Raw genomic sequence first — 21,579 nt, forward strand, 5'->3', positions numbered from 1 at the left:
AGTTCCCAAGCTCACACTGATAATGCCGAGATGAGTCACCGGATCAGCATCGTCACCGAGCTCCGGCGAGGGTTATGCCACAGCCCTTCCCCGTCTTGTGCGGGCAACTCATCAAGCTGCCAATAAAGGAGCTAAAATTAATTCTTAAAAAAAAGTATATCGTGTTCAATGACGCCAATATTCTTAGACGACCCCGGAAGAAAATAAGTCTTTTTTTCCCCATTCCCTAACTAACCGTGAATAAAAAAAGCACAAGGCAGAATAGAAAAAAGAAAAGAAAAGAAAGAATAGGGAAAAAATCTTCACACAGAATTAGATTTTTTTTCTTCATTATAACACCCGTTAGGAAGTACGTTCATCGATTTATAATGCAGGGAACCTTTTGCATGGAGCTGATTTTCAGGCTCTTTCGTTTACTTTGGTTTCCGTAAGGCGGTTCCCTTGTCCCCGTCAGGGTGGCTGGGCAGGAGACAGGCTGGGCGTGGCCTGGGGGCGCGGCGAGGCTGGCGGAGGGCCCACCTTGGAGGCTGTGCTGGGGGCCATTCAGGTGCGACCATGCCTAACCTGAATGCCTGCCCCTTGCCTCCTTCCTGCCTGCCTGTCTGTCTGTCTGCATGCCTGCCTGCCTGCCTGCCTGTCTTTCTTTCTGTCTGTCTGTCTGCCTGCCTGCCTGCTTGTCTGTTTGTCTGTCTGCATGCCTGCCTGCCTGCCTGTCTTTCTTTCTTTCTGTCTGTCTGTCTGTCTGTCTGTCTGTCTGTCTGCCTGCCTGCCTGTCTGTGTGTCTGTTTGTCTGTCTGCATGCATGCCTGTGCTGCCTGCCTGCCTGCCTGCCTGTCTGTCTGTCTGTCTGCATGCATGCCTGCCTGCCTGCCTGTCTGTCTGTCTGTCTGTCTGCATGCCTGCCTGCCTGCCTGTCTGTCTGTCTGTCTGCATGCCTGCCTGCCTGCCTGCCTGTCTGTCTGTCTGTCTGTCTGTCTGCATGCCTGCCTGCCTGCCTGTCTGTCTGTCTGTCTGCATGCCTGCCTGCCTGCCTGCCTGTCTGTCTGTCTGTCTGTCTGCATGCCTGCCTGCCTGCTTGCCTTGCTGCCTCATCATTTACCTATACCTGCTCGCCTGTCTGTGTCTGTCTATCTGTGTGTTCGTCTGTCTGTCTATCTGCCTTTCTATCTACCTATCCGCCTACTCGTCTCCCTACCAGCTACCTGCTACCTGCCTCATCATTTATCTAAATCTGCCAGCCTGCCTGCCCGACTGCCTGCCTGCCTGCCCGTCTGCCTGCTTGCCTGCCTGCCTGCCTGCCCGTTTGCCTGCTTGTCTGCCGTCCGCCTGTCTGCTTGTCGTAAGTAGTTTCATGAACGTTGCCGTTTCTTTAAATCGCATTGTAAGCTGATAATTAAAATTTCGCTGTCATGTTTCTGATATTAGTTATTAAATGTTTTCTTTAGAAAAGAGCCTTCAGAGAGAGCAAGACTAAATGGTGGTGTTGCGGGAGGGGGGAAACAAACACTGCTACGAATGACTTGGTGTATCTTTACCAAAGATGTATCGACGTACAATACAATGGAGTAGTCGAAGCATGTGGTATGGCTTCTTTCATGCGAGTCCTTGATGCTACAGAAGCTGGAGCAACACAGAGAAACCATGAGTAACGTTTGATGACAAAAGCGTCACCAGCAGTGGCCGCGTGTGTGAGCCGCTGACGGATTCAGATTTCTCGACTCGTCAGTTTCTCTGTTCTCTAATCACACCAATACAACGTGGAAAGGATTTACTCGCAATTAATAAAGATCCCGCGAGTAAACGTAAATTTAAGAGATTATGCAGGATCAACACACACACACACACACACACACACACACACACACACACACACACACACACACGCACACACACTGCTTCCACCTCCACATTGAACTAAAAACTTCTCACCATCGCCTCCACACCAGAGCCACAAGTATAACTTGATGAGCCCATCGACAAAGAAGAAAAAAATGGAGGCGTTTAAGTATGTGGTTACTAAATTTGTTAAACGTATAAAAAAAAACAACATGTAAGTTTTGTTATAAAATTATACCACAAACAGATTACTCTAATCTTTTAAGATAAAATTAACCCTTCCAACTCCTCTCCGGTCGGCTCAACACGTCAATTCTGCGGTTTTGTTTTTTAGTTGTGTTGTTAACCTTCATGTCAATATGAAGATGCAAACAGGTTTGCGAAACGTCACAAAGTAATTTTAAAAGAAGAAATTGTTCAGGATTTTGCAGCCGCAGGACAACTTTCCTCCTAAAATAGTGACGACCTTACAACATAGCTATTAGACGCTGCGCCAAGAAGCTGATGTGTTGTGCGATCAAAAAAAAATTATGTAATGCGATAAGAAGTAGTTATCTCAATGATTTTTAATTACCCAATTTTATGACAAATCGAACACTTTACTAAATAATAACCATACAGTAAAAGCAAGGTTATCTGTTTTTAGATCAATCAATTCTTTACACAAAAAAAATGATCATCCATTTCATTTGCAATAATACATTTTTACGACAAAACGTTTACCAAAAGACGACCATCCGTTATTACCAAACATTTTTACAAATCTGACTACACAAAACATCCTTACATGCCACTGCTTCCAAAAAAAAGACGCATCTAGGAGCGCGAAGTACAACATCACAGTTTACATCAAGCCTCTCAGTAATAAGGAAACGCCGTATACCTCGAGGGAAGTGACAGCTAAGGAAGGAATTACCCCCAGCTCCTCCTCTCACCTTAATCACACCTTTAGGGAAAAAAAAGGTGTTACCGTTTGTGCCTGGCGGGTCGTCACACTCATCGCTCCTACCTGCCCGCCGCTCACCTACCTGCCTTTCCCTCCAGTCTTTCCTTTCGTCCTTCCTTGCTGGGCCTCACGTCACACCTGATTCAGTGCTGCATCGAGTTCATCAAATTACATCGAGGTTCCATAAACACCGCATCTTATGTCTCACTTAACCAATCTATCTGTCGATCTATTTACCTGCCCGTGTGTGTCTATGTATCAATCTATGAATACATAATCTGCAGGTATCTACTTGTCTACTGAACGGTATACTACATGGCTTCCGGAACGTCAGGAGTGAGGGAGCGCAACCATTACATGTCTATTAATCTTTTTGCCAATTTGTCTGTGTATCAATCTACGAATACATGTATCTGCAAGTATGTATCTATGTATGTATGTATGTATGGACATGTATATATGTAAGTATTTGTCTGATGAACGATATAATAACGGTGATTTGCAGTGTGAGGAGTGATTTAGTGTGAAAAAGTTAAAGGGATAGAAAATGGAGAAGGTGGCGAGGACGAGTATGGACGCTGTGGGTCACAATTAAGACACCGAAGGGAAAGTAGTGTGGGCGAAGGAGACGTGTGTGTGAAGGCTGTCGGGAAGGGTGGGTAGGTGTATGCCTCCCTGGTAAGTGTTCAACTACTACTACTACTACTACTACTACTACTACTACTACTACTTCTAACACTAGTCTCGGTTTGCATTATGGCGTGAAAGGTCAAGGTTACGATCACGGGTAACACCAATAACCTACGATGGTGTTATGATCTTCAGTTTAGTTCTCACAGCATTAAATAATACTTCACGATTTAAAAGACTGATACACAAAACAAACAAAACATCCATGAAGGCCAACGTACGATATAGGGCGTCGACAGTGGCGGACCTTTAAAATTTGGCGCCCGGGGCAGTATACTGACCACTGGCGCCCCATGCGTTAGTCCTTGGAAAAAGTAGTTATCAAATGTCAGGCTAGTGGAACACAAACGACCTCAAAGGCAGTGAGAAACGCAGAGCGCAAAAGTAGGTACACGGTATATACTTTCTAGGAAGAGCGCAGGTAAAATCACACTCTGACTGACTCAACTGTAAAAAATTTATTATTTTTTACAATTCGAAAACTTTCAAAGTGGCAGACAATTTACTAAGCAAGCAGGTGCAATCTCAACTGGAAAAGCAAAAGCAGAAAGAAGGCAAGTGTTAGTTTCACTCGGGGTACGAGGAAAACGATAGATACCACGTGCATGTACATTAGCAAAAGTCTTGCGAATAGCAAAAGAAATGACATTATAAAAAAAAAAATGACGCTCTCAGTCTACCAGGATAGGTGCCCACAGCTTTGAAGGGCGCTTTAACTGTGGGGGCCGACCATCCCCAAACTCCACTTTTGCCCAATTCAAAATGGTAAAATGTTGTCGATTTTCGCAAAAACTGTTGGTTGAAACTCTGATTTGATGCCGCAGATCAACCTGCCGTCCAACTGTGTGCCTGGGTACGAAAATTCAAGTCAAAATATGAGCGTATGCATTCAGAAAGGCCCAAAATGCCCGAAAACAACCGAAATGACCATTCGTCGCGGAAACGTTCGGTTGAAACTCTGATTTGGTGCCGTAGATCGATCCGCCGTCTAATTTTGTGCCCGGGTACAAAACTGCAAGCTGAAGTATTAGCGTGTGTGGTCGGAATGGCGGAGCATGGCCGAAAATGGCCATTTTTCGCCCAAAGTGTTCCGTTGTAGCTCTGATTTGATGCCGTACATTGATCCGCCTTCAAATTTTGTGTGATTTTCAGGTAGAAATTCGAAAGTATATGGTCACCATCCAAAATAAAAGGGAGATTTTCCCGCCAACGTGTGTGGACCCCGCTCCCCCCGCCCCCCCTATACGTCCGCCACTGAGGGCGAAGAAAGTGAGTTGTGTTCATCGTTTTGGCGGCGCAGAAGTTGAGAAGCGCCGTCACGCCCTCCCTCCTACCCTTCCTCTCCTCCCCTTTTCTTCATCGGCCGACAGCTCACCGATCCAATCTTCGCCTCCTTAGTGGCTATTTTCTCGCCCACAAGTCGCTGATTTTCTCCTTTATCTTGTGCGGCGCTTCCACTTATGCGAACGATAAAGGAAAAAAATGAGTAGAGGGGGTGAGAGGTAAATTGGTGTTTTCTAGCGCTATGGCTGAGTGGAAGGTTAGTGGAGGTGCACGCTTGGCCTTCACCACCACCACCACCACCACCACCTCACTTATCTGTTTATCAACGCAGCCATTTTCCCCTTGACTTCTTCTGCAGCGGAAGTGTAATTCGTGATGGCTGGGCCCATAATTTCGGGCAAGCCAAACCTTCATCAGCAGCAGCCGCCCCACGAGCCCTCCCTCCCTTACCCTTCCCTCTCTTCCTCCCTCGCCGCCGTCTTCTTTTAACCCTGCACCTCAACTGTCATTTTACGCCCTTGCAACGTGGTCTTCTCGGCCCTGTCCAGCAAGCACCTGTCGATCCGGGAGAACTAATACTATTTACCAACGCTGTGCTTCCTCGGGGCACTAAAAACCATTTGATCTTTTCCTTCCTGCGAGGCCTGAGAGATGCTGTGGAGGCGAGGGCGAGAGCGGCCAAGCGTTACCTAGCTCACATCTTACTATTCTTGTGCTCTTTGTCCTCACCCCTTGCATGCACCTCCTCCTCCTCCTCCTCCTCCTCCTCCTCCTCCTCCTTGCACCTGCTCCTCCACCAACTAGTCATCGATGCGTTCCACTGCCACCACCCACCTTCTCTTTCACGACTTTTATCTCTCCCCTCGCTCGCTACCTCCACATCTCCACAGCTTCCTTTGTCATGATTTCCTCTGTCCTCCTCCTTCTACTTTCTACTCCTCCACCTGGTTTTCCACATTGCATTTTTCTTCTGTCTAATCGCTATTTTTATTTATATATATTTTAAGCTCCGTCTGCTTCTTCCTCCACCGTTTTTATCTGTTCCGTCGAATTTTTTTTTCTATTTCAACTTCCATCTGTTCCTTGATGTTATTTTTTCTCTCTTCCTCCCTTTCCATTTTTTTATAATTCCACCTCCACCTCCCCTCGTCCACCTTACGCCAACAAATGCTCCATCTAATCATCATGAAATTTCCATCTCCACCTCATCCTCTCCACAATACACATTCCCCTTCGCCTTCCACCAACATATGTTCCTCCATCACCTCTGTATTTTCTCTCCACTTCCTCTACCTCCCTATTTGCACCTTCAATGTTTTCCACCTTTTCATCCTCGATTCTCAACTCCAGCTCATCTTCACCACCCACCCACCTTCGCCTCCACCTTCCACTCTCATAATCCGTCGCCTCTACATTTTCTCTTCACCTTCAATGTTCCTCCATCTTTTTCTCCTTAATTATCACCTCCACCTTATCTTGTCCATCACCCACCTTCGCCTCCACCTTCCACCTTCACAATATGAAGGTGGAAAATATTATGTTCCTCCGTCGCCTTTACATTTTCTCTCCACTTTCAATATTCCTACATCATTTCATCCACAATTCTCCCCTCCCCTCATCATCTCTACAATCCACTGTCTTTTCCACCCTCCACCTCCAATTGTTCCTCCACCGCATCTACATTTTCATTCAACTTCCACTTTCTCTGCTTATCTAATGTTCCTCCTTCACTGCGGCCTGAAATCTCACCTCCACCTCATCTTCTCCAACCTATACCTTCGCCTCCACCACCAGCAGTGTCGTGCCTTCAGGGTTGCATGCACCGTTCATTTTCCTCGCACCAAACATTCTCGTTCTTGTTGTCGGCTTCCCTTCGGGGCGCCGCTCTCTGAAGGACTGCTGACTCGCTTTATTCTTACCAATGTTCCGCATGCCAAGGCTAGAAAGTCATTATCGAGTTCTCCACACGAACATCTAATAAAGATAATAACAAGGACGGCTAATGCTAATCTCCTGCTTACCGAGTTATATATTCTAGGTTTAGGCGAGGAAAAAAAGCGACATTAATTCACTGTAAATCAGAAATGGTAAATTAAACGTTTAATTTATAAATCACTCAACCTACTTTGTTTTGCGCTATCTGATTTGACGGATATTACGCTTGAATCACTTAATCATATGACTTGCGCGGCCGGGAAGTGAGTGTTTCGTCGAATAAATAATAGTGTTGCCGGCTGGAGCGCGGAAGGGCGAGGCGGGGCAGCACTGCAGAGGCCTCGCGCCTGATTCCTTTGGTGGCCGGGTGGGTGCTTGAACACGGCCTCACATAAGCTTCGGGGCAGGGTTCATGACCTTTAGTACAGAGCTCACTGGAAGATTGTTTTTAGTAGCTGGTGAAAGGAAAATGTTGCTAGAGATCGATGAAGACATTACTTTCCAATACTTCCTTTATATTCACACTGACAGCCAACACGCTGCGAACTTATTAAACAATTACTTTTCCTCGGTGTTTAATACTAGCAGTCTTTCCACCACTACCACCAACACCTGCGACGACAACAGTACTAACGTAAATTTCAAGCATGCATTGCCTAACTTTGTAATAACTACCGATGAATTAGTAAAAGCTCTCCAATCCCTTAAAACAAATAAAAGTCCCGGACATGACAAAATATATCCTATACTGCTTAAAGAAACAAAGAGCGAAATACTCTCTACTCTCACAACCGTTTTCAATATGTCCTTGCGACAAGGCATCGTCGGTCTGATTTTCTATGTAAATCTCTCTCTCTCTCTCTCTCTCTCTCTCTCTCTCTCTCTCTCTCTCTCTCTCTCTCTCTCTCTCTCTCTCTCTCTCTCTCTCTCTTTTTTTCTCTCTCTCTCTCTCACAAAAAAATGCATCTGTGTTCACCGTGAGAGTACACCCGGTCTGTGTGTGTGTGTGTGTGTGTGTGTGTGTGTGTGAGAGAGAGACTGGAGGCTGGCTGGGTGCACACGGCCATTGTGGGCGGGACAATACCTGCCAGTAATGTGTAGGTGACCCTCGACCAGGCGACTGATCGAGCTTCCTTGTCATGATTGGGAAAGAACGTGTGTGTGTGTGTGTGTGTGTGTGTGTGTGTGTGTGTGTGTGTGTGTGTGTGTGTGTGTGTGTGTGTGCGTGCTTGCGTGCGCGCGCTCAAACCACTTAAAACTTGTTCGGCGTCGCAAAGCAACCTTACAATAAATCGAAAATTCGAAATCACGACTAATCGCGTTCCAGCGGACGAAAAACACCACGACAGACGAAATAAAGGCATCCGTTGTACTTTTTTTCTGCAGCGAGTGACGGTCAGTGTGTGTGGCTGGCTGTGGCTCGTGATCTGGCCAGTGTCGCGGCCGATTGAACGGTTATGTGGCTTTGGATGTCTAGTTGTATGTATGGCTGTGATGGCTGTGTGGCTGTGATCTAGCCACTATAGGGAAGCGGACGAGCGGGTGTCTGTGTGGCTGTACTTCAGTGTGTCTGTGGCTGTCAATGTGACTGCGAAAAAGAAAAAAAGGAAAAAATGTTACAACTCTTGAAACGTCCTGAAAAAAAAAAAGAAGTATGGAGCTTTTTCAGAGCATGTCGACTTACAAACTATGAAGGTAAGTAATGCTTAACAGAAGTCAATAGTAGCATATGTGTGTGTGTGTGTGTGTGTGTGTGTATGTGTGTGTGTGTGTGTGTGTGTGTGTGTGTGTGTGTGTGTGTGTGTGTGTTCGTCAGTCACACACAGGACAGCCGTCACGCTCGTCACTTCCGCAAATTACCCGGCAACAGGCGGGGTGCGGGGACAGGCACGGCACGGCGCGGGGTGGCTAAATGCACGCACAAACTTTACAGGCCTTGAAGGAGGAAAAGAGATAAATGTTTGCTTTGCGAACTACCCAGAGGAGAAAAGAATAATAATACAGCATATTTTGCAAATGTTGGGATATAAAAAGTAGAGAAGACAGTATTAAGTAAAATCAATGTTCAAGAAAAAATAATAACACTGATGCGAGGGATTAAGAAAATGGGAAAGAAAAATGACCTTGGAAATAACCAAAGATACAAAGGGAAGGTAAAACAGCTCCGGGCAAAGGATCAAGGAAAAAAGAAAATGATCATTGATAAATGGGGAAAAAATACTTTGCAAATCAACCAAACGAGAAAAAAAACGCAAACCTACTTTACAAACTATTGACAAAAAAAGAAAAATCACAGCCGAATAATTGAGGATAAAGAAAATGAAGAAGGAAAAAAAGGAGACTTTTTCCACATCACTTATTTTTCCATATTACTTTTCTTTCCTTCTCTTGTGTGCATGTGAAGAAATTAATATCTTAGTTCAGCTCATAAAGTCTGTCGCTGCCCTGATCCCTGACGTTTATAGTGGCGCTTTCACCACCACTAATCTCCTTCATTATTATCGCCTCCTTCATCCGGGCACCTTTACCTTCAGACTCTTCCGTCCACCACAACAATCACTAATATTACTACTACTATTACTATTATCATTACTACACCGATTGCAACTGTTACGCCCACTTACTCCTCCTCTTCTTCCTCCTTCATGAACGACAATTATACTCCTCCTCCTCCTCTTCCTCTTCCTACTACTACTACTACTACTGCTACCTCTGTCACCACTACTGTTACCACTGTTATTTCGGTCACGTCCCTACAATCACTACGACACGCACCGGCTCCATCAAGGCCCCAAGTCGCCTCACAATAAACCCTTCCACGACAATTACCTCTGATGAGACCTTTTGACAACTGTGGCATTTACAACCCGTCTTACGGCATCTGGACCCAGTGCATAGGTAGGTATTGTTACTGGGCTGTTTTGTTCTCTCTCTCTCTCTCTCTCTCTCTCTCTCTCTCTCTCTCTCTCTCTCTCTCTCTCTCTCTCTCTCTCTCTCTCTCTCTCTCTCTCTCTCTCTCTCTCTCTCTCTCTCTCTCCCCCCCTCCAGTTTTATTCTCACTGTACATTAGCTCAGTCTCCCTGCATGTCCGTAGCGGGTGTAAAGGTAAAAAATGGTTTCGCCTCCTACCCTCCAACCTTCTACTGTACTCTTTACCTTCACGCAAGTCAAGTTCTTTTCAGCAAAGGTTCTTGATAACCCTCACTGACTTACCAGGCACGGCATCACGAGTCTGGGAGAGGCCAGGGAGGACGGCGAGCATTGAGGACTCGACTTGCCCCGGACGAGACAGGATGCAGGGTCAGATAGGTTAGGCTAGGTTAGGTTTTGGCATGTGTATTCGTGATGTGTGTGTGTGTGTGTGTGTGTGTGTGTGTGTGTGTGTGTGTGTGTGTTCGCCCTTAGTGTGTCTACGGTGACACGGAGGCAATTATAGGTTACTATAGAGTTGTATCAGTCATGTCGGGGCAGCGGATGGTGGACTGAGTGGCAAGTAATGTGGAAGAGTGACAAGGGAAGTGGTGGAGTGACTAGTGGAGTTGTGTAGTGGCGGGTGGAGTGGTGGAGTGAGAAAAGCAGTGGTGGAATAACAGGAAGATGGGTGGAGGGACAGTTGGATGGGTGTATCAACAGGTAAAGGGATGGAGAGGCGGGTGGAGGGGTGCACACTGAGATAGGGTGGTGGAGAGGCAAAGAGGGAAGAGGCGCAGGTGGAGTGATGGCAGGACAGGTGGACGGGCGGAGTGACAGGTGGAGAGGGCATCACCGCCGGGGGCTCACGCGCAGGTTACGGATATTGGCAGTAATCCCGACCAGGTATTGGACCGCCCATTAGATACGACCATCAAATTAGCAGAAACGGCAGCGCGTCCCGCCTAAACGATTAGCTCGTCCCCGTTAGTGGCAATAACGCCTCGGTGCCGCGGGCTGCCGGGACGCTCCCGGCCCTCACGCCGGCGGCGACGGGACCCTTCACACCGAACTATTTTTTTTCCATTTAGCTTCTCCGCAGGTCGGACAAACCGTATCCATATTGCTCTGTTTGAGGAATTTTAGACTTTTTCTACTGAATCCAAAAGGCTTGAAACACGAAAGCGTGGATGCACCGGTGCAGATTGAAGCGAGAGAAGTGTCACCTGATTGGATGCATTGGAAGCACCTCTCTGTGAAGGACCGCGCCTCTGCACGTCGACCATACTTCAGCTCCCTGGCTGTCTCTCGCTTCTTCCAGTAGGCCTCCACTGAGCCCTGCGACTCAGAAGGAGCAAATGCGGAGAAAAAAAAGCTCCTGAGGGTGTTATAAGCTCCGTTGTGGCACCGAACGCCCGATGGCTCCTTGGTCCTCGTTAGAACCAGGCGCGGAAGGACGCCTCACGCAGTACAAACAAAAAGGCCGGGCGAGGCACTGCTTGTCATGCATGTGCTGAGTAGAGACTATTCCCTCGCCAGCAACAGGTGACGGGCGTGAACGACACACTAGTTCCCGCCGAGGAAATAATTTGGTTACGTTGGTGAGCTGTGAGCATCCATCCATCCTTACAGAGAAAACTAGCAACCCAACCAGCCAATTAGCAGCTATTAGCTCGTCCGTCCCTCAGTCAGTCAGCCAATCAGTCAGTCAGTCAGTCAGTCAGTTAGTCCGACCATCCATCCCTTCAGACACACAGACAGACAGATGAATGCCTAGGCAGCAATCCAGCCAGCTCTCCATTCAGCCAGGTTTCTCCCATCAATCCATTCATTCGTCTAACTGGACAGACAACCAATGAGAAAGTCGGCTCAAACGAGGATCACGCCGCTGCCACAACCACTCACGAACAAAAAGGTAAACAAAAAAAGTAATTGCTGTGCAGAACAGCAATACGTCTCAATCTTACATCAAATTTTCACTTAAAAAACATTTCATTAAACTTTCACACACACACACACACACACACACACACACACACACACACACACACACACACACACACACACACAGCCAGCCTCCCCAACCACACACACAGCTTAGTTAGTTTACTGGCCATAATTATTGGTAACATTAGTGCTAAATACAGACATAAAAGGAAGAAAACATGTGACAAAATCATAAGGCACACACACACACACACACACACACACACACACACACACACACACACACGAGACATCCAGTGCCGCCCGGTCGTCGCCCCGCCACCGCCGTGGGTCGGCGGCGGCGGGGGTGACGGTGCGCGGCGAGGCTCGGAGTGCACCATAAACCCACGTCCTGCCCCGCCAAGGCTGCCCTACGCCGCCTGAGACCCGCGTTGGTGAGATCCTTCCGCCTCCCTTTTATTCCTCCTGATAATTACACGACATTTAACTCTTCCTGGTAAGCTAGGGTTGAGAGAGGAGGAGGGAGAGGGGGCTGGGGCGGAGGAGGAGGAGGAGGAGGAGGAAGAGGAGGAGGAGGTGGAGGTGGAGGAGGAGGAGGAGGAGGAGGAGAAGCAAAAGTAAGTGCCAGACTGGTGAAGGGAAAAAACCACCAACTCCGTCCTCCTCCTCCTCCTCCTCCTCCTCCCCCCACCTGCAGCGTTTGTTGGTTAACCGATGTACTTTACGGGCGCATTACCTTCATTAGCCGCCGCGCCGTGCTTCCCGCCTGCTTGGGGCGCCGCTCCCGCCCAAACACGCCTCGCCGATAATGGCAGGCAATTAAATACTAATTCTGAATGCTTAAGACTCCACTTAGCATGAGCGTTGATTTACTTTCTCCCCGACGCAACGGCCACGTGTGCTGCGCGGCTGGGGTGTGCTGGGTTAAGGGGGAGGGGGGGGGGGCTATGGGAAGATTTGGGGTTTTGTATTTTGCTATGAGGTTGATTTACATTCACCTTGATGCAGAGTCCTTGTGTTGTATGTTCGGGAAGGGTGGGGTGGGGTGGGGTGGGGTGGGGTGGGGTGAGGTGGGTGGGGTTGGGTGAGATAGAGGTGAGGTGGGAAGGGTTGGTGGGGTGAGGTTGGCTGGGTTGATATGGGGTGGGGTGAGGTTGGCTGGGATGAGGTGGGGAGGGGTGAAGTGGGGTGTGAAGGGATGAAGTGGGGTGGGGTGAGATTGGGGTGAGGTGGTGAGGCATTTCAGCGTTTGCATGGGGTTTGATTTTGGGTTATCTGGTATGATGTCGATTTTCTTTCACCTTGATGCATGTATGATATCTTTGCTGGGGTGAGATTGGAGAGGCGAGGCGGCGTTGGATAGATTCGTTGCTACGTGAGGTTCATACTGTAGTTACGTTATATGCAGGTAGCGCTACAAGGTATGGTGCTGTGCTTTAACCTGGTACCTGCGAGGATCATGTTTCGTAATGGTCCCTCTAACCGAGAATAGTGAGAAAAAAATCATCACTCACGCACACCATTTCATTATATATATCAACGCATTTGTGATCGGTTTATGCATCATCTATTTTTGGGGGTTTATATCATGGCACAAATTTGGCCCGTCGCTGCTACACGGTAAAGCCACAAATTTGGCCCGTCGCTGCTACCAGATTAAGTATATCATCGCTCGCAGCTCACACAGCGGCACACTGTTTCAATAAGCGCCTCTAATGCGTATTGCTGTTGTGTTACTGCTCGACCCGCGTCCATGTTGAGCGTTGTACTGCTCAGCTCTCCCTATGTTAAGTGTTGTGTTGCGTTGTGAAATCTGGACCCGTATTCTCAGGCGCTGTCGGCTTTCACACCAAATATTTCCAAAGGCCACAAACGATATTAGTCGGGTTCTCATCAGTATGTTTCATATTCATGGCGCAGAACCCTTGTTAACTCATTGGATGCGAATTTCCAACAAGAAGACATCACCAAGCTACAGGAGTGGAACAAAAAGTGGCTGCTCCAATTTAGTGAAGAAAAATGTGAGGTCATGCATCTTGGGAGGGGAAATTCAGCATACCAATACCACATGGGAAACACTCCACTACCCACCACAAAGGCACAGAAAGACCTGGGAGCATATGTTACCAGGCTACCAATGAAGGCGAAATCCGTGCCAATCGCAGCGGACGGGTTAAAGTATCACCAGGCTCATAAAACTACCCATGGCAGTACCCACAATCTCTATGAAAGACTAATCACATGTGGGAAGGTAAGCCCCGAAATTTTTGAGAATATGGACCCTAGCACACCTTCGCCCGCATAGAGGCACACACACACAGTGGTTCGATATGTACCTGTGTTGCGTAATGTAGTATTGCAGGTAAACCAATGCCTGTGTAACGTGTTGTGTTGCTTAGGTTCGGTGTGTTGTTTCATCCTTGCCTGGAGAACTGAAAGGGTTGTTTTTCTTCCTCCTATTACATGCCTGATGTTTAAATACCTATGCCAAATGTCTCAACCTGACAATACAGTTTCTTTCCTTTTTTTTCTTTCATATAATTCATCATATGTTGGACGGATTCATTCACTTTTTTTTTCTGCACACACACACACACACACACACACACACACACACACACACACACACACACACACACACACACACACACACAAACCTGAGTTTCTCCACCTTCGCCTGGGTTGTCTATTACCTTAGCCACATCCTCTCCCCCTCCCTGCACGCCACCCGCCCCTTCCTCCGCCTTGCCGCAGCCGCCCCGGCCGTCACACACACATCATCCTGGTGATCGACCGTCGTGTTAAGAGAGGCTGATGGAATCCTTCGCTGAGTAAAGTAGGCTATTTCCCCACCACACTCCTTACGCCTCATCCCCTTCCTCTTCCTTACCTCTTCCATTCTTTCTTCATTCTTCGTCTTCGTCTTCGTTAGTCATACTGAATTCGACTTCTTTCCGCCTCTTCACACATTAACCATAACTGCTTTTACCTTCTACTTCTCTTTCTTTCCTCTTTCACACCTTCTCATCATTTTCCTTATCATCCACTTCCTCTGCTTCGTCACCAGCTCCTCATCTTCTTCCACTTTCCCCACCCGAATAATCTTCTTCAGGCCTTAATCTTCTCATCTTCCCCAAATTCGTCTTATATGATTCGTTCCTTCAACACCTTAGCTCCCTCCTCCTATTCCTCTTCTTCCTCCTGTTGATACTCCCCCCCCCCCTTCCTCCTTCTCCTCCTGAGCCCCATGCACCCACCACACGTCATAAGCCCTACCGGAAGCAGCTTTATTTCTTCTATCAATTGACGGGAAGAATGTCTGTGATAAACCTCCTCCCCCTTACTCTTCTTCGCCTCTTTTTGCCTCTCTGATGAAGATGGAGAAGGCCAAAACAACCGTCATTTCTCTCTCTTCTGGAGCCCTAGTTGAGAGAGTGATTGCAGGGAGGAGTTGAGCGAGTAGTGATCGTGATGGATGGCGGGGCAGCAATGACGGTAATAGACTGCAAATTCTAAGCGAAGGGGGAAGACGCTAACTTGGATAATAAAGGGGTTTTCAATAGTGTGTGTGTTTGTGTTTGAGAGTGTGTGTGTGTGTGTTTGCAGTGTGTTTCCCGATGACAGTAATTCCCGGAAAAGAACTGCGCTATGCAATGATATCCCAGCAACCAAAAACAACCACAGCAGCAACGAAGACAACAACAGCTACTACGACAGAGGCGATATATACACACACACACACACACACACACACACACACACACACACACACACACACACACACACACACACACACACACATCAGTCAGACAATTTGTTAACACGAGAATCAGACTTTTCCTTCTCTATGTCTCTACCTATCCATCCATCCCTTCCCCCTATTCTTTTCCTATCCCCTTTAGCCCTTTTTCTTTCTATCTCCCCACAATGTCAACAGCGAGGCGTGGCGAGGCGTGGCAGCCCAAACTAACACACCATGCCCTTAGAATATTGGATAACAGCTTAACCCCCGGCCTCCGACGCTCATTAGAGGCTCGCACGCCAGCCAAGCCACACCCCGCCGCTATCCCTCACACACTTAGAGTTGCCCATGCACGTCCTACAGTCACATTCTAACGTCCATCAGCCGCCGTCACCCACCACCACCACCACCACCACGGGCCCTAAACATCACAAGACAATCACCTTCAGAGTTGCACCTGACTCGAACGCTTCCCCTCTCCTCCTCCTCCTCCTCCTCCTCCTCCTCCTCCTCCCCCTCCTCCCTCGCGTGACGGTAAGTAGTCCTTGTTACATTTCATTTGCATACTAAGACACCGAAAGCCCAGAAAGGATAGACAGGTAGGAAGCTTTTTTTATGAGTGGTTGTTGTTGAGGGGGGAGGAGGAGAGGAGGAGGAGGAGGCAGTAGTGGGTGGCGGTTGACTGGCTGGTTAGTGTGATGGGGGTGAAGTGAATAAGTGAGGAGGGGGAGTGGGAGTGAGAGGGATGGGGTGTAATGGGGATGAGGATGTGGGAAGGTAATGCAATGACGGGTGAGTGACTTCATTTTTTAGATATTTTCCTCGTTCCCCCTTTCACCCCCTCCCAAACCTCTCCCCTTATCCTTCGTCACCCCCTCCTGTTCCCCTTCCTCCTCGACTCCCCTTCCCCCTCACATGCATAAATCAAACAAATTACTCCCATTAACTTGCCTTCCGATCCAAACACGGAAACAAACAGCAAACATGATTAACTCTTTCGCGTTTAATATTTAGTTTGTGACGAATTGGAGGTTGTAGTGTTGCTGTTTTTTTCACTACATTACTACTCTTTGGTTTATATTCAAGGTTATGAGAAAGATACGAAGGGAAAATAAATGAACGAGGAAAGGTAAAAGCTGATGGGTATACAGATAGAAATCAAGATGGGTAGATATATTTATGTATATTTATAGAAAGAATAAAGACAAAGATAAGGAAAAAATTAAAAAAGGGCAGGGGAGAGAAAACAAATGGAAACGAGTATGTTCTGTTAGAGGGATACAGACATGAAGATGGAGATTAAAATAGATGCAACCAACAAATTAAAAAAAAAAAAACACGAATAGGGAAGAAAAATAAAGACACTAAGTAAAACAAAGAAACAAACAAAAAATCACACTTGGGTTTTTCTAATTTTCAAACACCAAAATATTTTCCTCGTCTGAACTTGATCCACGTAATCATGAAAACGAGTCGGCCAACCATGTTCACGCTTGGCTGAAGGCTGATCATGCAGCACACTGATTGCTTACCTGCTGGCCGCGCTAATTACTGCTACCTGCACGCGGAGAGGCCCATCACACCTGCAGACTAGTGGGTACAACTTCCCCCCCTCGCATTCTTATCCCTGCAACACTTGACTACTCTAAATTACTTACTACCGATGCTCTCCTCTCCTAGCAAGCCCAAGAAAGGTAGATAGATAGTAAACTTGGGGATACACAATAGCTGGCAGATAGATAGATATAGATGAATAGATATAGATGGATAGATAGATAGAAAAGCATAGCTGTTGTTTTTACAGGAAATGAAGCAACTCAAGGTCATAAAAAAGTGTAGAGCAAAAAAAATAATAATAAAGCCCGCTAAATGCTGCTACTATAAAATTTAAAGTATAGGTAAAAGCTGCGTAGTTTTCCCGAGGCACGGTACGCTCGTGACATCAGCCAAAGCAAAGGTACGTCGGGGTAAGAGACGCAGCACAAAGATAGACTCAGAGGGATATGGTGTGGACGACCGAAGGGAAGGGTGCGATTATTTGCCTAAAGACTGCTATAGGTAGACATGTTTCCGCCGAGACTTTAATACACATCATCTTAAGAATCCCTGTGCATGCGTACCCGAAAGACAACAACCACCTGTCGAGCAAAATCCAACCGAGCATTGTCTGAACTTTGATCAATTGTAGCTTTCCTGGAATCTATTGAGTTCTTTATGAGCAGCACGTTGTATTTTTTTTTATATAACCACTGGCATGCCTCATCTTGTAATATATCAGAACTTTACGAAATCCCCTCCTCCGGTATTACGTTATTACTACTCCACCGGCTGTCTAATGCTAAGTTTGACCCTGCTACTTCTATACTACCCTAAAGCTATTATCTGTTTTGAGGTTCGCCTAAGAAAAGTTATCCCTGCGATGTATCTTTTATGTTAGCAAGATGATAAGGGGTCAATGAGGCAAAAGCAGATAGAATACATACTTGGGGATTAGGGAGACAAAAACAGAGAACTTTATACAAACCCCCGCGGATGAAAATTTCTCCTAACTCATTTTTTGCACACAACACAAGGGATGACGGAGGCGACAGCGGCACTGCGGGTCGTATTAAAAGACATTCCGCCGCCCCAAAACACACATTTGACAAGGCATTCGTTTGAGTTGTGGGCATTTCCAGGAGTAGTTTTATGACCTTGGTGGTAGACTGACCCTTCTTCTGTACCATGAACCTGAAAAAAGCACTCGTTAGAACCCGACAGACCCCCTCTTTGACCTCTAGAAATCGCTGATGTGAGTAGCGAGCGTGTCTTATAATGCCGACCCCAGACGATACACAGTGGTCCCGTAGGAGGCGCGTACTCTGGGTACCCTCCGCCAAGTTTCGCTGAACAGGGCTGCGTGCGAGGCTCTACCATTACCCACGCTTTGGCGGTAAAAAGAAAATGGCATACTGTAGAATTTAATTTACGAATTTTAAAGCAAAAAAGTTACAGAACTCAATTTCCGTCCGAGAGAAAATTGTGCCGGAATAGAGTCCGGGTTTGATTAATTCGCTCCATCCACCCTAACCTCGCCTAGCCCCGACCCTCACCCCACTAGCATCCACCCACACCCAACCTTCACCCCCCAGCCTTCCACCCTCGCCACACCCACACTTGCAATGAGGGCGGCTCCAAAGTCTAGGTCATTTTGGTAACATTTTTCACAGCAACATATATGAAATTCAGGTGTTATGGAGCACTGTAATCACCCACATCTTTATCCACCACCGAAAAGGGAGAGGGGAGAGGCGGCTCACTTTTATTGTACATATTGCACGAACACGCGCTTCTACCACTCAACTTTCTACGCTATGTAACCAGTACCTTCACCGACGGCTGCAAAGGCCCTAAACGACTCCAGAGGCTGTCTAATACTAAGTTTGACCCTGCCACTTCTGTACTACCCTTAAGCTATCTATCTGTTTGGAGTTCCTCTCACTACCCTGTCACAATGCCTAATTGATACCGTCTTGAAGCCATCTAATACAAGGCTTAACACTGCCATCTCTATGCTACATCTGCCTTCTCAATGCTAGGATGTCAGTTTTGGGCACCTAATGTTTGGGGTGAGGTAGTCTACAGATTAAAAAGGCTACTTGATTTTCTGATGCTGCCTCGCCTATTGCTCCTGATGCTGTCTATGCTGCAGTAAGACCTTTACCTGATGCTGGCACTGTTTCTTTATGCAGCCCAGTACTTTGTCGCCCGAAAGCACTCATTTTCCCTGATGTAGTTTATGCTGCAATGGAACCTTTCTTAATGTTGGCGCTGTTTTCACGCTGCGCGGTACTGTGTTGTCACAAGGCAATTACTGAGCCACCTGTCATCCACCGTCCAGCCTATTTGCCGTAATGATCACTAAAGTTAATTAGTCGACGATGCGCAGTCACTAGCGAAGCCACAAGACGCGCCGCAAGACGTGTGTGGATACCTAACGCCGCCGACACCCTCACCTCAGCCTCCACCCCCCCACCGACACCCTCACCCCAGCCTCCACCCCCCCACCGACACCCTCACCCCAGCCTCCACCCCCCCACCGACACCCTCACCCCAGCCTCCACCCTCCCCACCGACACCCTCACCCCAGCCTCCACCCCCTTCACTCCAGCCTCCACCCCCCCCACCGACACCCTCACCCCAGCCTCCACCCCCCACCGACACCCTCACCCCAGCCTCTACCCCCTTCACTCCAGCCTCCACCCCCCCCACCGACACCCTCACCCCAGCCTCCACCCACTTCACTCCAGCCCCCTCACCCCAGCCTCCACCCCCTTCACTATCCCCAGCCTCCACCCTCCCTCATCCCCTCCCCCACTGTTACTCCACCGACACCCTCACCCCTCACCCTCGGCCTCCCTCACTATCCCACGCTGTTACTCCACCGACACCCTCACCCCAGCCTCGGCCTCCCTCTCTATCCCACGCTGTTACTCCACCGACACCCTCACCCTAGTCTACGCCTCTCCCCCCCCCCCCCCCCCTCTCTCTCTCTCTCTCTCCACGCTGGTACATCAGATGACTCGCCAGAAACAGGTTGGTTCAGCTTCAGTAGGGAAAGATGGACCGGCGTCGACACTAACTTTTTTTTTTTTTTTTACCATATTCTTTTGCAAGGGGAGTAGCAAGACACCTCTCCAATTGACCCTTTCTTTTTGGCCTCTCGTACTAACTTCTTTTTGCAGGGACAGTGCTTTATGGACTTATTTGGTTTTCTCTGTTCGTTGCCATTGAGTTGCTTCCATTGCTGTAAAAAATATATACATGTATTCTTATATTGTTCCTTCATCACCTCTACAACCCTGATCATCCTCACCACCTCCACTTCCCCTCATTATCTTTGTTGCATCACACGACTACTGTCCCTTCATTTGCGCTACTAACACTGTCTTAACCACCACCACCATCATCCTATCTCTCTTACATCACTGGACCCTTGGCTCTCCATCTGCTTCCCCGACACCATCACCAAAGCTGTCACCACCATCAACATCCTAATCAAAAGACTATATTGCCCCATCGTCAATTACACGGTCACCGCCGCCAACACCACCAGTACCACCACTCACCATAATTATCATCCCCACCCCCACCGTCCTCATCACCGCATCGCTCTTGCATCACCAAACTCTATTGCCCCTCCATCTGCTTTAACACCAACGTAACCACCATCACCACCACCGTCACCACCACCTGTTACGGCATAAGACATGATATAACTATTGCCTAAACGTTACAACCATAGACACTACAACTCGTACCGTCACCATGGTCACCTGTAGTTCTGTTTAATTAGGACTATTAACACAGCATCGTGTAATATCTCTTCGACAAGTACCCAGAGGACCTTACCGATGACTGACAGGGGAATCAGGGCACGCAAAAGATAAGCAGGGAAAAGGCATACATGATAAAGATAAGTCTCTGCCTTTCATCGAGACATCTGGAAGTCCTTCTGCTACACAATGATGATCCTAGACGATGTAATTGAAAGTTAAGTATTTTTTTTTTTTTTTTTTTTTTTTTTAGTCTGACTGTTTTCTGTGTCTGTCTGTCTATTTCTTTCTCAGCGGAAGGAAGCCACCACCATCACCCCACCACCACCACCACCATCTCCACTGCCATCTGACCACCATCGCCAGCTATCAAGGGATCCGTCCTCGCCGCCCCGCAGCCGGAAACACTAAGGCGGACACAAATACCCTCAAAGTGCCCTTAAACCGCCCAGACCCTACTTGAGGAACGGCCGCTGCAGGTTATTCTTTTTCCTCCCTTGTTGCATTCACGACCGAGGCGGAAGATGACAAATGATAGTGGACGATGAAACGCATGTCCTGCCGAGCCTGAGTTAAGTTTTATTCGTGGGTGATGACGATGATGGAGGGAGAAATGTGGCCTAAGTATATACCATTAGAGGCAACGACAAGCCGGAGCCGCGTATCCACATGCGGTGACAGAAGGAAGAGGGGAGTCAATAAGGAAACGTTGTCCCTCCTCCTCCTCCTCCTCCTCCTCCTCGTCATCATCATCATTATCATTACCATCATCGTGTGTGTGTGTGTGTGTGTGTGTGTGTGTGTGTGGTGTCGTCAGACATCCCGTATCGTGAGACATCCCATCCTGAATACATACATGAATTTCGACACGGTACCGTGTCTTTTGTCGACTGCTTGTCGGGATCTGTCCCATTCAAGTTTAATTATATTATTATAAAAGCAAATGATGACTTATGTATGTATATAACTAGGAT

At 47.6% G+C, this 21,579-nt stretch overlaps 1 protein-coding gene across 1 annotated transcript in view; it reads left to right on the top strand.

Moving 5' to 3' along the window:
• Positions 1-19,785, top strand: part of LOC127007565 (uncharacterized) — a 48,433-nt gene extending 28,648 nt beyond the window's left edge. The window contains exons 3-4 of the mRNA XM_050878736.1: positions 18,422-18,483; positions 19,323-19,785. Of these exons, the coding sequence (XP_050734693.1) occupies positions 18,422-18,483; positions 19,323-19,785 (525 nt within the window). The remainder of the gene's footprint in view (positions 1-18,421; positions 18,484-19,322) is intronic.
• The last annotated feature ends 1,794 nt before the right edge of the window (positions 19,786-21,579 follow it).

This window comes from Eriocheir sinensis, chromosome 35 (assembly GCF_024679095.1).
Source record: "Eriocheir sinensis breed Jianghai 21 chromosome 35, ASM2467909v1, whole genome shotgun sequence".
Classification (NCBI taxonomy): domain Eukaryota; kingdom Metazoa; phylum Arthropoda; class Malacostraca; order Decapoda; family Varunidae; genus Eriocheir; species Eriocheir sinensis.